We start from the raw sequence: 15,609 nt of genomic DNA on the forward strand, positions 1-15,609 counted from the left end.
AAATTTAGATAACTTACATAATATTGTTTTAAGCTTTTGGTGGTTTAAATAATAAGATAACCAAGTGAAGGAACAGTTCTTAAATTGAATAAACACTAAATTTTCCAGTGAATGAACACTTAATTTTGAGAATGTTTGATGCTCGTTAGGAATCCTTAGGCCACACAGATATCTGTCGCCCTGTAGATGCCTGAATTGACGGCTGTTAACACAGGCGGGCATTAGGGAAAAAAATCTTTTAAGTTTTCGTGCGCCCATTTCAGTATCTTAAGGGCCTTAAGAGCTCTGTTTAAAAAGAGAGTATCATATCAGATATATATATATATATATAAGAAAACAAAAATAATCATAGTAGCAGTATTTGGTGGTAAATGTAGCTTATCGTAATTGAAGAATATGCTGTGCGACATTTTATGGTGAATTTGCGAACGTAAGTTTCAGAATGTATCGAAACATGTGGATGCTATTTGCTAATCATCTTTATCCAAAGAAAACCATGTAACGTAAATATCTAGCAAAATGAAGCAATTTTTTAAACAATGAATCATACAATATGCAACATATTATTTCAATATCTTATTCTTAACCTTAACATATTTCAATATTTTTTAAATGCCACTAAACATTCAGCAATTCCTTGAGTTATAGAAATAAGAAATATCGTAAATTATAGAAAACCTTGTGAATGTGCATTAGAATTACTATACAATCTACATTTTATTTTTCAAGCACTTTTTTTTTCTTCAAACTTTCGTGCCTAGAAGACTCGATTAAAGCTGTAAAAATCTCTATCCCTAAAATTTTGTATATAGCTATTATAAGTTACGTTAATTTGATTTTAGTATGAAATCCTCGAATAAACATAGCAAAAATAGCATAATCTAAATAATATCAGATAAAAGTTCATGTATTTAAATTCTAAAAACTTATAAATCGATTCACATTTTCTTTTCAAAGGAGATTAAAATAATTTTTTTTCTTTTCTTTTTTTTTTTTTTTTTGCTTTTTGGACATAAATAAACTTAAAAATTGTCTATTGCCTAGAAACTTCGAGATGTTTTCTATTAACTATTTATTAAACCTCTCAGAGCAATCACAAAACATTATTTCAATTTTTTTACAGTCAGAAATTGGTTGCCTAGCAACCTAGTAAAATTAAGCGTTTCTCTTTTGAATCAGTCAATGGGTTATCTTAAAATATTTATTTGCGCAGGCGACTTTTTTTGGCGGTTTTCTGGACTATCGCCAAATATATAAACCTTTATTGCAACCCAATTTACGACCCAATTGTTTTAAAATTTTGTCTACCCCCCCTAATTCAAGTGTCTAGATTCCAAATATGTAAAAAAAAATATATGTTTATTCAGAGAAAGTACGTTTTTGTGTCTGATTTCGTAACTTAATTAATAGTTAGCACTAATTAATTAGCATATTTGAGGTCACCCCCTGAAACCATTAAGATTGACTATTAGTTCGTGAAAATCGGATCATTAGAACGAAAGTTATTCAGGGTGATATCTTTTTTTTTTTGCGGACTGTACAATAGTACTTTTTTATTATCATTACTGATATCAATCATCTCAGAGGATAAAGCAACATCTAAAAAGAAATCAAGAAGAGGAATTTCCTCATCTTCATTCTCTTTTAGAGATTGCATAAATGATTTGATGTTGAATGTTCCCATCTTTGCAGACTTTAAAGTCAATAAACTAAGGAGTTTCAACTTTCATTCAGACTCTAAAATTTGAGTGACAGAAACTTGATAGTTACCACCACTCATCAGACTGTACTGCCCAAATCTAGCTTCCAACTTATCCGTTTGGAATTTTCCAAGCAGAATATAGTGGGGCTGTACAGTTTCAAAAAGGTATTTTGTGATGGAAATTAACGATCTTGTTGTATGCAAGAGTGTGAAAAAGGTTTCCCTCGTAAGTTTACCACTTCTTGAAGTCGACTTAACAAACGACGGTGCTGGAAGAGATTCCAATTTTTCAAGCCAGTCACAAAACTTGCACAAAAAGGACACATTTTCACTTGTGGTACTGAATATGGGATCACAGTAAGCATCTCGCTTAAATTTACCCTTTTCTGGTGTCTTGACGTTAACAATCTTCCACCATTTAGAAATAGTAGAAATAAAATGAATAGTGCCCTCAACATCCTGTCCAAGTTTAGATTTTGAGACCTCTAAAGCTGCAATTAGTTTGTCGTCAAACAATCTTAATGCATAGTTTACATTCTGCCACTCCAGATGATTTGGAAATAGAGCTTTTCTTGTTAGACTTGGAGCTAATTTAATACAATTATTAGAATCATCGTAGTATAGACTTTTTAAGTGTAAAATACTTGCATACACATCTCTTCACTTGACTCAGTGTCAGCTGGTATAAAAAAAAGTTTGATTGATATCATGCTGATTAAGCCAGTTGTTCCGGATGCATTTCAAAATATGAACTGTATCAAAAAAAATAAAAAGAGCTTCTGTCCAGGATTGCAATGCAACTTTTCGATTTACACGGTTGTTGTCACCAATAATGCAGCTAAAACTTTATATCCTTTAATACTCTTAAAACATGCAAAGGCTTTAAATCATCTGCTGGCAATAAGCCTACAATGTCTTTATTTTTTGAAAATATGGAGCTTATTAAAAAGCTTCAGTGTTTTCACTATTTATGGATAAGCCCACTAATTTGCCTCCTTTATATGTTACCTGCTGATTAACATAAATTTCATCCATCAGTAAGCATACTGTTTTTTCATGCTCCTTTAATTCTATACCAAGTACTTGATGTGGGTACTTTTAACTCCAGCTTCCAAATTCCCTATGTTCTGTAGTAGCGTCTTCAAATAGTAGGGATGCGGCAAAGTAAGTTTACCTGAATTTTGAAGACGATAGGCAGCAGGATAATTTAAATAAAAGTTAGAAGCCCATAGTAACATTTCGGGTTTATAGCGTGGGACATTTAGTGAAGATAGTTCTAACTGCTGGCATAAAAAAGATATCTTTTCATTTGTTGTTTCATCGCTTGAGTCATCAATAAACTTCTTTAAAAAAAACAGCATTTGCTAAATTAGTAGCATTATCAAAATGATTTTTATATCCATTTAAGTGACTCAATAAACACTCAAATGCTGTCCAAAAGAGACACTTACAATTGTTTCCCAATAACCACATAAGTTTTAAGGGATCAACTTGGACATTATTGTGCCAAACTTTAATGCTTAGTTCCTTGGATATCAATATTGACACAAGAAACGTAGGAGAGTCAGATAAATCTTGTTTACCTATGAAAATGTTGTCTTTTTTATGAATCACAATCCACTGGTCTGGCAGCTTCTTCTCAAAATTTTGCACAAAATCTTCATAATCTTTAATTTTGTCATCAGCAGACCATTGCATAAATTCTTCTTCCCTTCTTTTTTCAAAAGCAATAATTCTTTCTTCTGGAGCTTTTCGTTTTGGGGGCAATTCCTTAGTTAAGTAAGAAGGTAAATTTGGAAAAATAGAGGGAAATGCATCAGAAGTTAAAATTGGGCTCTTTCGAGGTACAACAAGTATCGAACCATCTGGTCGTACTGCTTTATGTTCTCTTTCAATAAAGCGTTCTTCAAAGTGCTTAAAACAGATAGAATCTGTCGCTTGAAAGTCCTTTCGATGACAGAGTTTCTCCCATTGCCTCCTTCGTTCTAAATCTTTTGAGAAACTAGTGATATTTGTATATGCTTCTTCTTTGTAATTCGAACGGCACCCAGGCACACAGCATGATCGTGGCATCTGCAAAATAAAGAAATACATATAGCATGTTCCATTTATTTGCAAAAAAATAAATATTTAATTTGATATGAATTTTAAAAAAAAAAATTGGAAAAAAAACTCAATTTTATATACTTTTAATTCAAAAAGCATTTAAAAATTATAAATTCAATCTCAAGTGTGCATTATAATTTTAGAAATAGCTTTAACTAATTTATAACGCATGGGTCAAGCTAATGCTTGAAAAGTAAGAGATAAAAAAATAAATACATGAAACAGATTCAAAATATCGTTACAAAATAGTCACTTTCTTTAACTAAAATGGTGTAAACATATCTTATTACTTTTCATACTTATTTCATGCAAAATTATAAACAAAACTAGTTCCAGTAATAGCTTTTATAGTCAGTGATATCTTTTTTTAGTCAAATTTATTTATCACAAGTAAAAAAAAAATTTAAAGACTTTTTATTTATTGATTGTAAAAACAAGAATAACAGAATTACGGCTATTTAATTACAATTATGACTTAATATCAGTTAATTTCTTACATAGACAATTAAACCTATGGATATTAGTGCAGTAGATAATCACTTGATAGCATGTAAGGCTTAAAATAATTGAAGAAATAAATTTTACAAGTTGATTAAGTTTAAAAAAGATGTATGACTTCATACGCATAATGGTTCGAAATAAACTAAAGATGCAAAGTAAAAGTAAAAATATATATTTTGCGATAAATACATAAAGTCATAGCCCATCATTTGCTATGTTCAATCTATTGAAATTAGTTTTTATTATTTTTCATTAAAAAATTATTTTTTTCACTGTCATTTATGGTACAATCGTATGTGTTAGTCTTCATAAAATATATATAGATTTCAAAAATATTTGCTCAGTAAAACAAAATTAAAACTATATGTAGTTCCAGTTTTGCTTTATTGTGTATTTAAATTATTTGAAGTACTAGAAACAGTTACCTTATTGTTTTTTTAATGTTGTTCATAAAAAAAATGTCAGGTAATTGAAAGAAAAACAAAACAGTAATATAAGATTTATGTTTACAAAATGCTTTAAACCAAAACTAATATGCAAATCAAATTAAAGCTGCAATGTAATTTGAAAAACATTAAAATTATAAATGTAGATAAAATCAGGTTTTAAGTTAGTAAAATCAGAAAATTTATTAATATTTGAAAACTTAAAATAGACTAATTAAAAAAAATTAAGCAGCAATTTATTTTATGTATATGTTATGTTTAAAACTCTTTTATATACACTGATAGATACTTGCTTTTTATTTTACATGTTAGGTAATAAAATATTCAACAGAAAATAATTAAGAATTAACTAAAACCTGATGTTTGTATAATGTTTCAAATCAAAACTGTAAACCAAAACAAATGGAAAATCAGAACTAAAACTACAGTATAATTTTAAAAACATAAATTAAAATTTCGTATATGTGACTATAATTTGTGGTCCAAAAATTTAAAATGAAAAAAAGTGTACTAATAATTCAAAACTGAAAACAAAAGAGCAATTGTTTTTATATGCGCCTGTAAATAATTAAATTTATAGGTACCAGACCTTATTAAATATTGATGCATCAAGCATTGCCTACTATATTACATGTCTGGTAACAAATAATAAAAATTAATAAAAGATACTTAATAATAAAATATGACTTCATCTTTGCTTAATGTACCAAATCAAATGAAAGAATTTTTAAAAATTTGAATTAAACAAAAAACTATAACAATTATTCAAGACTGAAAATTTAAGTTAAAAATTCAAATATTTAACATTTTATGTATTTAATTTATAAAAATCAATTGAGAGGTACTTATGTAAATATTATTGATACTTATTCATCACTATGTTGAATGTCAGATAATTATTTTACTGTTTTCACTGTCATTTATAGTACAATCATATGTGTTAGTCTTCATAAAATATATATAGATTTCAAAAATATTTGCTCAGTAAAACAAAATTAAAACTATATGTAGTTCTAGTTTTGCTTTATTGTGTATTTAAATTATTTGAAGTACTGGAAACAGTTACCTTATTGTTTTTTTAATGTTGTTCATAAAAAAAATGTCAGGTAATTGAAAGAAAAACAAAACTGTAATATAAGATTTATGTTTACAAAATGCTTTAAACCAAAACTAATATGCAAATCAAAATAAAGCTGCAATGTAATTTGAAAAACATTAAAATTATAAATGTAGATAAAATCAGGTTTTAAGTTAGTAAAATCAGAAAGTTGGCCAGCATAGCCTCATTGGCAGAACGTGGGATTCACGTGCGTGAGAACAGGAGTTTGAATCTAGCCAGCCGAAGACTCCCTGTGTAGTAAATGGTGACTGACTGGTGTATGTTAAATCTGTCTGGTCACAAAGTCCTCCATGTTCCCATAACAAATTATACCTCTAGGGGTACTGAATCGGGGATTGACCGTTCTCTGGTTCAGGTTAAAATTATGATCTGTGTATGAATGGGTTCGTCCTATAAGCTGGTGTGACGTATGGGTGTGGTTGAAGTTTAATTCTTGGCAACAGATGGCATCACTGGAAAACAAGAACAATCGCACCTTTTGCCTTAATGGCCTACAACGACAACAGCATTAGTTAAAGTTTGTACCTACAAAATGGTTGTGGTTTCTTTTACATGGTGGTCCTACATAATGTGGGCTCCTCTTATTTGATGTGCTTGTACTTAATGTAAAAGTTTTGGTGACATATTTTATGGATGAGAATAAGGTATTGCTAAAAAATTAATAATGAAATTTATACCACCAGTTGCAGAAATTGATAAATTTTTATAAAATCAGGGAGTTTTTTCCTGAGTGATTGTGGCCATATTAATCCATATTATACAATCAGTCTAAAAAATCAGTTAGTTTTTTCCCTATGTGATTGAGGCCATCCAGTGTTGGTCACAAACCGATAACAATTTAAATTTATAGTTATTAGTGTATACATTATCGTGAAAGACCGAAATCAAGAGAATGTCAATTTTCACCAGTGAAAGTCAGCAATTACATAGTCGGTGCAGTGAATGTCCGAAATATTTGTTATATCCGAGTTGATATTCATTTATTCGTTGATATTAAAACATTTATTTGATATTTTAATGTCTGCTGAGAATAGATTAGGAGAAACATCAGTGTTCAGAGTACCAGTTAAATGCATACTGGGCAAGGGCACTGGTCCTTAAAAATACAATGGTACACCGGGGAAATGCATACCGGGCACTTAACTAGACCTAGTATATATCTTGGACATTTACCAAAGCGACTGTGATTGTCAACATTCACTGGCGGAAGTCAACAACCACCAATTTCAGTTATTCACAGTAATATATATATTAAATGCTGTAGTTTTTAAGCATTTTTGTACTTTATTTGCCATTGCAAAAAATATATTAAGTTCCTTAGATGTAGAGTATTTCACATGTTATGCACTTATGTAGTAGTTAGCATGAAATTTCTATTTTATGGTATAATCTATTTGCCTTGACAGCTTTAAAATTATGACCTAGATTTATAGATATATTCACTAATTAAAAGTTTTTTACTTTTGGAAGTTGATGAAATGAATTAATTTCAATTCTAATGTCTTGCGCAAAGTAGATAGATGACTATATGTGTATCAATCAGGGTTCGTAATTTTTTTGATATAAAAAAAAATTTTAAAAAAATAAATCAGATTTTTTAAAATTTAAATTGGATTTTTTTGATTTTTATTCAAATACACTGTAAGAACTTTGATTTATGATAAAAATAACTTTATAAATGTTTAATCAATATAAATTAATATTAAAACTTATAAGAATTTATAAGAATATTATTAGAATTTATAAGAATATTTTAGAAGCTTTAACTACCTAAAACAATTTTTCATTATAATACATAGCTTTGAATGCATAGCAACCATTTTGAAACAAATACATGATTGAAATTTAAAGACTAGATGAAATAGAGAATTTAAAGAATAGTTAAACTATTAAAACAAAGTTTCAATTACCAAACCATAATTTTAATTTAAAATTGTGATTTCTTTTTTCCCCCTTCTTTTTCTTGATTTTTAAAATGACAAAATAAATGTAACAGATTGTGTTTATAAATGTAGTCATTCATCAAAAAATAAATAAATATTTAATCTATATATTTTTACATTAAAATATAAATTTTTAATCCTGTATCAAAATAGATAAGTTAAGCTTAAAAAAAAAAATTTAAAAATCTATATACTCATTTAAATTTTTTTTCACAAAATTCCTTTAATGTCAAAGATACTGCAAACATATTATGTGGAAAAAAAATACTTAAATGATTACTTTAATCTGTACTTTCAATCTCAAGCATCAAATGATTTTTAAAAATGTAATTTCAAATATGTTGGAATTTAACACATACCAAGAAAGAAAGTAATTTTGTTAGCTAAAATTAATTAATGCAGCAATATTAAATTTTGAAACTAATGCAGCAATTTATTTAAAATAAATTTTTATAAGAAAAGAAATAAAAGAAGTATCAATAATTTAAAACACTCTTTTTTAACTTTCTAAATCAATATATATATAAAAATAAGTTGATTTAAATCGATGATTTTTCAATAAAAATAATTTGATTTAAATCATGATTTAAATTGTGATAGAAATCAAGCTGATTTAAATCAACAAACCCTGGTACAAGTATATAAATTTTTTTTTAAACATTTTAATGTGTAGGAATTAATGTTTTATCTCAGGATATTGATGATCTACCTCAGACTCCTCACGAGGAACCGAAGTCACTACCTCTTCAAAATCGAAGTAATCGGCAGTCTTCCATTGAACGTAGTAATAGTCAAATAGGTAAACCTTTTTCCATCATCCAATTTGTATGAAAATTAAATGAACATTTGAATTATTAAAAGTAATTGTCAGTCTTTCATTAAAGTTATTGATTGGTAGCCTGATAATGGTTTCTCAAACATCCCATTCATATGAAGATTAAATTAGAATATCAAATAATTACAGAGTATCTGCGCACCTGGAAAGTCATGAAAAATCATGGATTTTGGTATTGAACAAAATTTGTCACGAAATATAATGATTTTAACTATTTTTGTTTTAAAACAAGATCATGGAAAGTCATGGATTTAGATTGCCGAAAAATCTAATTTTTAAAATGGAATTTACCAATTTCACAGTTTCCAATGTTCCGAATATCTGAATTTGTAACAAAATCCCCACTCATAGTCATATTTTATTAAAATATAGCATGTTTTTATCCTGTTCTTTAAAAATTATGGTGTTCTTTTAAAAAATGTAAGAACATAATTTCTAGAGCGAATTATCTTTTAAACTCCCATGATATTAGAATTTTTTATCTATTTATTATTATTTTTATTTTATCAAATTAAAATTCTAGTATAGGCTTCTTATATTACACTTACCTTTAATAAGAAATAAAACAGATTTAAATAACTGCATAAAACAGATTTAAATAACTGCATCTGACTGTATTTAGTTATTTGCTTTTGTATTTTTTTCCCATTGTATTTTTTTCCTTTATTTTATTGCTTCAACTCTTTCTTCACTCTGTTTTTTAAGTTAAAAATCTATAAATATGAAGATGCAGAATATAACAGTTTTGGTTATATCTATCATTTCAATTAATGTTAATATAATGCTTTTTTTAAATTTATTGTTGTGTTTTTGTCAGAGAAAATAGTATTTTCGTTAAGTCATAAAAATTCTTGGAATTAGTCACAGAAAGTCTTGGATTTGAAAATCTAAAATGTAGCCTGTAATTAAAATAATCAACAGCTTCTTCAGAGCCAGATTTTCAACAAACTAATCCAATATATATATATATATATATATATATATATATTGGGTTCAGAATGTTGAAAAGATTTGGTAATGTTTATTTAACTTTAAAGAAAATGTTTTTTTAAATTTATTTTGCAGAAAGTGTGGGGAGTAGAGAAAGGAGACACAGCATCAGCGTGTGTGAATCTCCTCCTAAGTCTGGTGACCAGACCTCACAGTGTGAAGGAACTCTGAAATATTCCACACCATTCTATGAATGTTCTAGTCGGACAAGATTCGACTATTGGAAATCTGTAAGTGATTTCTCAATATATATATATATATATACCCTTTTTGTGGATATAATTGTGCGAGCTGATGATGAGATTATATCTTTTCACTTTTTTTGTTTTCCAGCCTTTTAATATATATTTTTTTAATTTTTTTAAAAATATTTTATTTTAGGAATATTTCTTTTTCTCTTTTCAATAATCTTTAATATTTTCCATGTTTTCTCTATATTTTTAAACTTATTTTAGTAGTTACATGTATGTGCAGTATATAAAACTTATTAGTTTTATTTTTTTATTCTTCTTTTTGTCTTATTGTGCTATTTATATATATATATCAGGGGTCTGTCTAGGTTTTTCTGAGAGGTAACTATTTTGTGAAAATTTAGACATAATTTGTGGAAATTAAAATTTATATTAAAAAAAAAAATCAACGCAAAAATATGGATTTATCGTTTCTTAAGGGATACAAAAATAAAATTTTAAGAAAAAGTATTTCGTGAAACTACCGTTTTCTCTAAAGTTGAATTTGTGAAGGTGCCGCTAAACGGTAGTAAATTTGGCCTGAACAGACCCCTGTGTATTTATATATATATAAAGAGTTCAAAATGTAGAGAAAACATAGAAAAAATTACAGAACAATGGAAAAAAAAGGGGGGAATAATAATAAAAAAAATCCGAAGAGAGGAAGAAAAAAAAATTGATCTATTTGTTTGTCTAACAATTGCTTTTCTTAATTTTCTTTGTTTTTTTAATTTTAATTATGCTATATATATTTTGCTTAAGCCAACATATTAAATAATTAATCCGTTTTAAAACAAGCACAATATGATAGCATATTAGATTTTTTCTCTTTTTTCTAGCTTTTTTTTCCTCTCTGCTTTTTTTTTTTTTTTTTTCATTTTTTCATTTTTTTTTTCACTATGACATTTAAAAGTAACGCTGCTACCTCTCCTTTGAGGGAGAGGTAACAGCGATCAATGTGGCTCTGATACAGCTAATTCCAAGACACCTCTACAAAAAAACTGTTATTCTCTCTTGACTCCAAAGCTGCCACACAGGCCATTGCATCTAAGGAAATGCCCATATCCAAGAATATACAAGATAGTCTCTTGGAGAAATTGAAGATCGATGGTTGTCAGGTTACTCTACAATGGATCCCAGGACATTGCGATATCTACGGCAATGAACAAGCTGATATATGTTGACAAAAAAAGGCACAAAAATAATCCAACAACTAAATTCCAATATATCCTTTCATTCCACGAAAATCTACATCAAAAATTTAATGTGGAAAAATTGGAAAGTGTCCCTTTCTTCCCATATATCCCTGAAAAGTTGGGGGAACATTTTCGACTGGGGCATTTCAGACAGATCCCGTGAAAAGGCTGTGGCAGAATTTAGACTTGCGGTGGGTCATGACTGTCTTGCGCACCACCTCCACCTCATTGGTATTTATACCGAGTCCGATTTGCTCACTCTGTAGGAAATTTGAATTAATGGAAAGGAAGCACTTGATGGGATGTTCGGCTGTACACGGAGACTCCGAAGTGAAAAGATATTGGAGTGCTAGGCAAGTGCTAATGAGTCATTGACTTTTTTTCTCTTATCTATTTCATTTGCATATATTCTTCTTGTTAAGAGTTTGTCAATTTCTGCCTTTAAAAATAAATAAAAAATTAAAAATTAAAAAAAACCATTTAAAAGTAAGATTTTTTCCGTTGGTCACCATAGATTGCCTTTGTGGGGAGGGATGATTTTGGTAGCAGTTCCCACCAAGGAAATATTAAAGATCTCTTGAAATAAGGTAATTTATTATTACAGTACAGAACCCGTTATCCGGAAGTCGGAAAACCAAAAAACCGGAACAAAATTCGATAAATTTTCCTGACGTTTTTTTTCTTCCTCTTAAAATTTTAGGATTTTTCTTTCTTTTTTGAAAGATGTTTACCTTACCATCATTTTGGAAATAATTATTAGTGTATTATTTCATCATTTTTCTTCTTTTTATGATTATTTCCAAATATTTTTTTTTTTAGTTGTGTTTAACAATAAAAAAACGGCTTTTTGTAGCGATTCAGAAAACCAGAAAAATCAGTTATCTGGAATAGCGATGGTCCCGATCGTTCCGGATAATCGGTTCCCTACTGTATTATTATTTTTTTTTTTTTTTTTGGAATTGCAACAGAAAGTTTTTTCCTTTTGTATACAGAGATTACGTATTAAAAAAATATTTATTGAAAAATTGTGATATTAGAGAAGGCTGTGTTCCTCCCTCTATAACATGTGAGGGATCAGAGATCCCCCAAGTTATGTGGTTCCTGCAACTGTTGATGTTGAACATAGTTTTTACATGATGTAAAGAATGAAGAATTTACTTTAGGACATTAGGCAGTAAAGAAGGAAGAATTTACTTTAGGACATTAGGCAGTAAAGAAGAAAGAATTTACTTTAGGACATTAGGCAATCTTCTAATTTAAAAAAAAAAAATATTTGACAACACAATTCAATTCTGGAAGAAGGTTAGATTCTTCCTTTATCAAATAATTAGTTAAATTTTATTTTTTTAAATTTTTTTTAAAAATTTTTATCTCATTTTTTACTACATTGATAAATGCAAATTATGCTTTGTGATTTTTCACAAAAAGTGGTGGTAATATAAAACAATTTTTCCAACATTTTTAAAAACACTATTTTTCTTTTTGAAGTCATTTCATGAGGCTTTAATTGTATTTTTCAAGTCATTAACATTCTTTTTCAGTCTCAGTGGCAGAGCCTTGAATGCCTTTCCTTGACTTTAGAAGAAGTCGTCCACATCCGCAACGTTTTGACGAAAGCTGAGCTTGAAAGTCTAATTGTAGATCCTACACTCTACGACGGCATATGCAAGGGAAAGGTAATCACTGCTCTTTGCTTTTGAAACCTGCTTATTTATTCTTCTTTAGTTTAAAAAATAATTATTATAAAATTCGTCAACATATTAAATTGATAACTGAAAAAATAAACTGTAAAAGGATGTTTTCAAACTCATCGTCATCATTGCTAGCCAGACAGCCCAATGTGGGCCAATGCCTTCCTCTAAACATTTCTCCATAACGATTTCCAATTTATCTTGGATGTCCAATTCTTTTCATGAATTGTAAGAAATTTTTCCATTGGGTCTAAAAAGGGATATCTTTTTTATTGAATTCTCATCACTCATTCGAATCACATGGGCCGTACAATTCATTCTGTTTATTTTTATGTATTTAATAATATCGAACTGTTAATGTTTAATAATATCGGGCAAAGTTAAATCTCCTTCTCCAGTTATTGTTTTCAGTTACACCACCAGGTATACTCCTCAAAATCTTTCTCTCAAACATTGTGATACAATTTTCCCCCAGTTTTGTCATTGTCCAAGCTTCAGAAGTATATGCCAAGACTGGTCAGACAAGAGTTTTGTAAATTAAGACCAAATTTTCTCGACCCCTAGGCAGTCCTATTTGCCAAACGGAGTCTTGTTTTTTATTTCAGGAGAAATTTTGTTATCAACTGTTTTCAAACTGACCACCATTTTAAAGCAGCAACTTCCAGCAGTCTAAGAACAATGTTAACAGATGCCTATGCAGTCCGTTATAACGACAATCTATAATTGTAGATTAAATTATGGAAAGATGAAATTGTGCGTTATTATAAGCAAATAAACATATTTAATGTTAAAATAACTATAAAAAGAGTAAAAAATGTTTAGACATCAGGGGCTTCGCAAACTTATATTTTTGGAGGAACAAAATTCACATTTTGCTGAATGAAATTCCTATTTTGACCAAATTATAGATAAACAATCATTTTTATTCTTTGATAAATTTGATTTAAACTGTTCATGATCATCATAAATACTTCATTAATCTAAACATAAACTTATTAGTGATACAATTGATAATTTTTTTTTAACTTTGTGTTACATTCACCCATATTACTGACCAAACTGTAATTACCCATTCACTGTTGTACTTTTCAAATTTTTCTTTTTTGTATAAAAATTGTGCAAGGTTTTTTTTTTTTGAAGAGGAGCTAATTGATGTCTTGTCTCTAAATTTCTGCTGAAACTGGCTGGTTTGTATCGCTAAATATGAGCTCCATGACAAGTGATTGAAAGAATAGGCTTTTCAATGACGAGGAGGGTATTTGATTTATTGAGGAAGATATATAAAATTTTATGGTGGCTAATATAATCAAAAAAAGGTAGCAACGAAATGGCTTTGCTTACAGTTTTTTCTCTTTTCCAATGTACAAACAGCCTTTTTATAATTTTAATAAACTTATCTTTTTTTTTATTTCTCACTAAAATTTCTCCTAAAAAAAAAACTGCAACCAAATTTAAAGAGAAAAGTACTTTCATGAGAGGAATAATTCCAAAAATATTTTATGAATAACTTAATGTTCGCGTTCTAAAGTGAATTGTATTTTAAAAAATTAAAACGCTTTGCGATTTATGATCTGTTTAAAGTAAAATTAAGTTTGTTAAATCTTGTATACCTATAAAACATTGTACTACGTTAATAGATACATTTTGAAATATCATCTAATTAAGTGCGGGGACAGAGTTGTTATCGACAATGTCAACCTTCATCTATGAAACCCTAACATAGAATCGAGTTAACATGTATTATATACTAGTGAATTGGAATTATATTTTTGTAGGGGTATAAACGCTACAGCACTCCCCTACCATAATTATATTTGCGATAGAATTCGATACATGAATACTGCTAGTCGATTCAATGCTGTTTTGTGAGAAGCTGGGAGAGCTGTATTAAGATCATCGTACTTTTTTAGAGCTGTATTAAGTTCACGGTCGTGGGCGCTCCTGTGTTCCCTTTAGCAATCGAGTGTATACATTGTCGATCAAGACTGAGCAGCAATAGCACGAAGAGATGGACAATGTCGCAATCACAAGTAGCAAGTCAACTGTTCAATGTGGACCATCCAATGAAGTAGGCGTTTGTGTTCAGATCGAAGTGAACGTTAATGTCAAGATAGACGTGTTCATATCGAAGTGGGAGTTTCTGTCAAGGTAGGCATGTTCACATCACGTCCGAAGGTCACCAATGTGGGGATGTATTTATCGACAATGTTGACCTTCATCTATGAAAAGGTACCCCACCATGTAATCGAGTTAACATGTCTTATATAGAATTGGAATGGTATTTTTGCAGTGGTAGAAACGCTACATAAGTAAGAATCATCTTGTAAAAGAAACTTTATATATGAACGTTAATTGTATCACTAACTAAAATAGGAACATTTATTCATTTTACAATTTCAACTAAGAACTCTGCTGCCTGGCCATTAAACCACTTAGTAACAGGTTCTTTCAACATGTCATCATTTCCCAAAGTGCTTTTCACCTAGAAATTCCTCAAGTTCTGGAAACAGATGAAAATCTGGTGCTGTATGGTGGATGATCCAGTTAAACAATTTGTTAAGATATAATGAAACATAAAAAGTCTGCGTTTAAAGTTTTAAAAAAAATATTCAATTTGAAATAAAATAAAATAACATTAAAAGCTTCTTAAAACTCTGAACAAGATATTACAGATTAGGCCTACAACGCAGATTTTCAGATCATCAAATATATAGAACATTAAAAATTCAAATAATTGAATGAATAGGTGATAATTTTATAGTTTTTTCAATACAGGACAATAATTAATACCTTTTACAGTAAATACACATCACTTTCTGCTATAGCTATCCTAATGCGAAGTAAGCAAC

The 15,609-nt window shown here is 28.9% G+C and overlaps 1 protein-coding gene across 7 annotated transcripts in view; it reads left to right on the forward strand.

Annotated features, from left to right (window-relative positions):
- Nucleotides 1-15,609, forward strand: part of LOC147802024 (protein spire-like) — a 43,820-nt gene that overhangs the window by 17,596 nt on the left and 10,615 nt on the right. For 5 of the 7 annotated variants that reach the window (XM_087155219.1, XM_087155223.1, XM_087155218.1 and 2 more), the window contains 3 exons: nt 8,492-8,617; nt 9,719-9,873; nt 12,611-12,745. In XM_087155219.1, the coding sequence (XP_087011345.1) occupies nt 8,492-8,617; nt 9,719-9,873; nt 12,611-12,745 (416 nt within the window). The remainder of the gene's footprint in view (nt 1-8,491; nt 8,618-9,718; nt 9,874-12,610; nt 12,746-15,609) is intronic. The other 2 variants (XM_087155224.1, XM_087155222.1) reach the window with 2 other exon arrangements.

The sequence above is a fragment of the Parasteatoda tepidariorum genome, chromosome 11 (assembly GCF_982258835.1).
Source record: "Parasteatoda tepidariorum strain Cologne lab strain chromosome 11, Ptep-v5.0, whole genome shotgun sequence".
In the NCBI taxonomy this organism is placed as follows: Eukaryota; Metazoa; Arthropoda; class Arachnida; order Araneae; family Theridiidae; genus Parasteatoda; species Parasteatoda tepidariorum.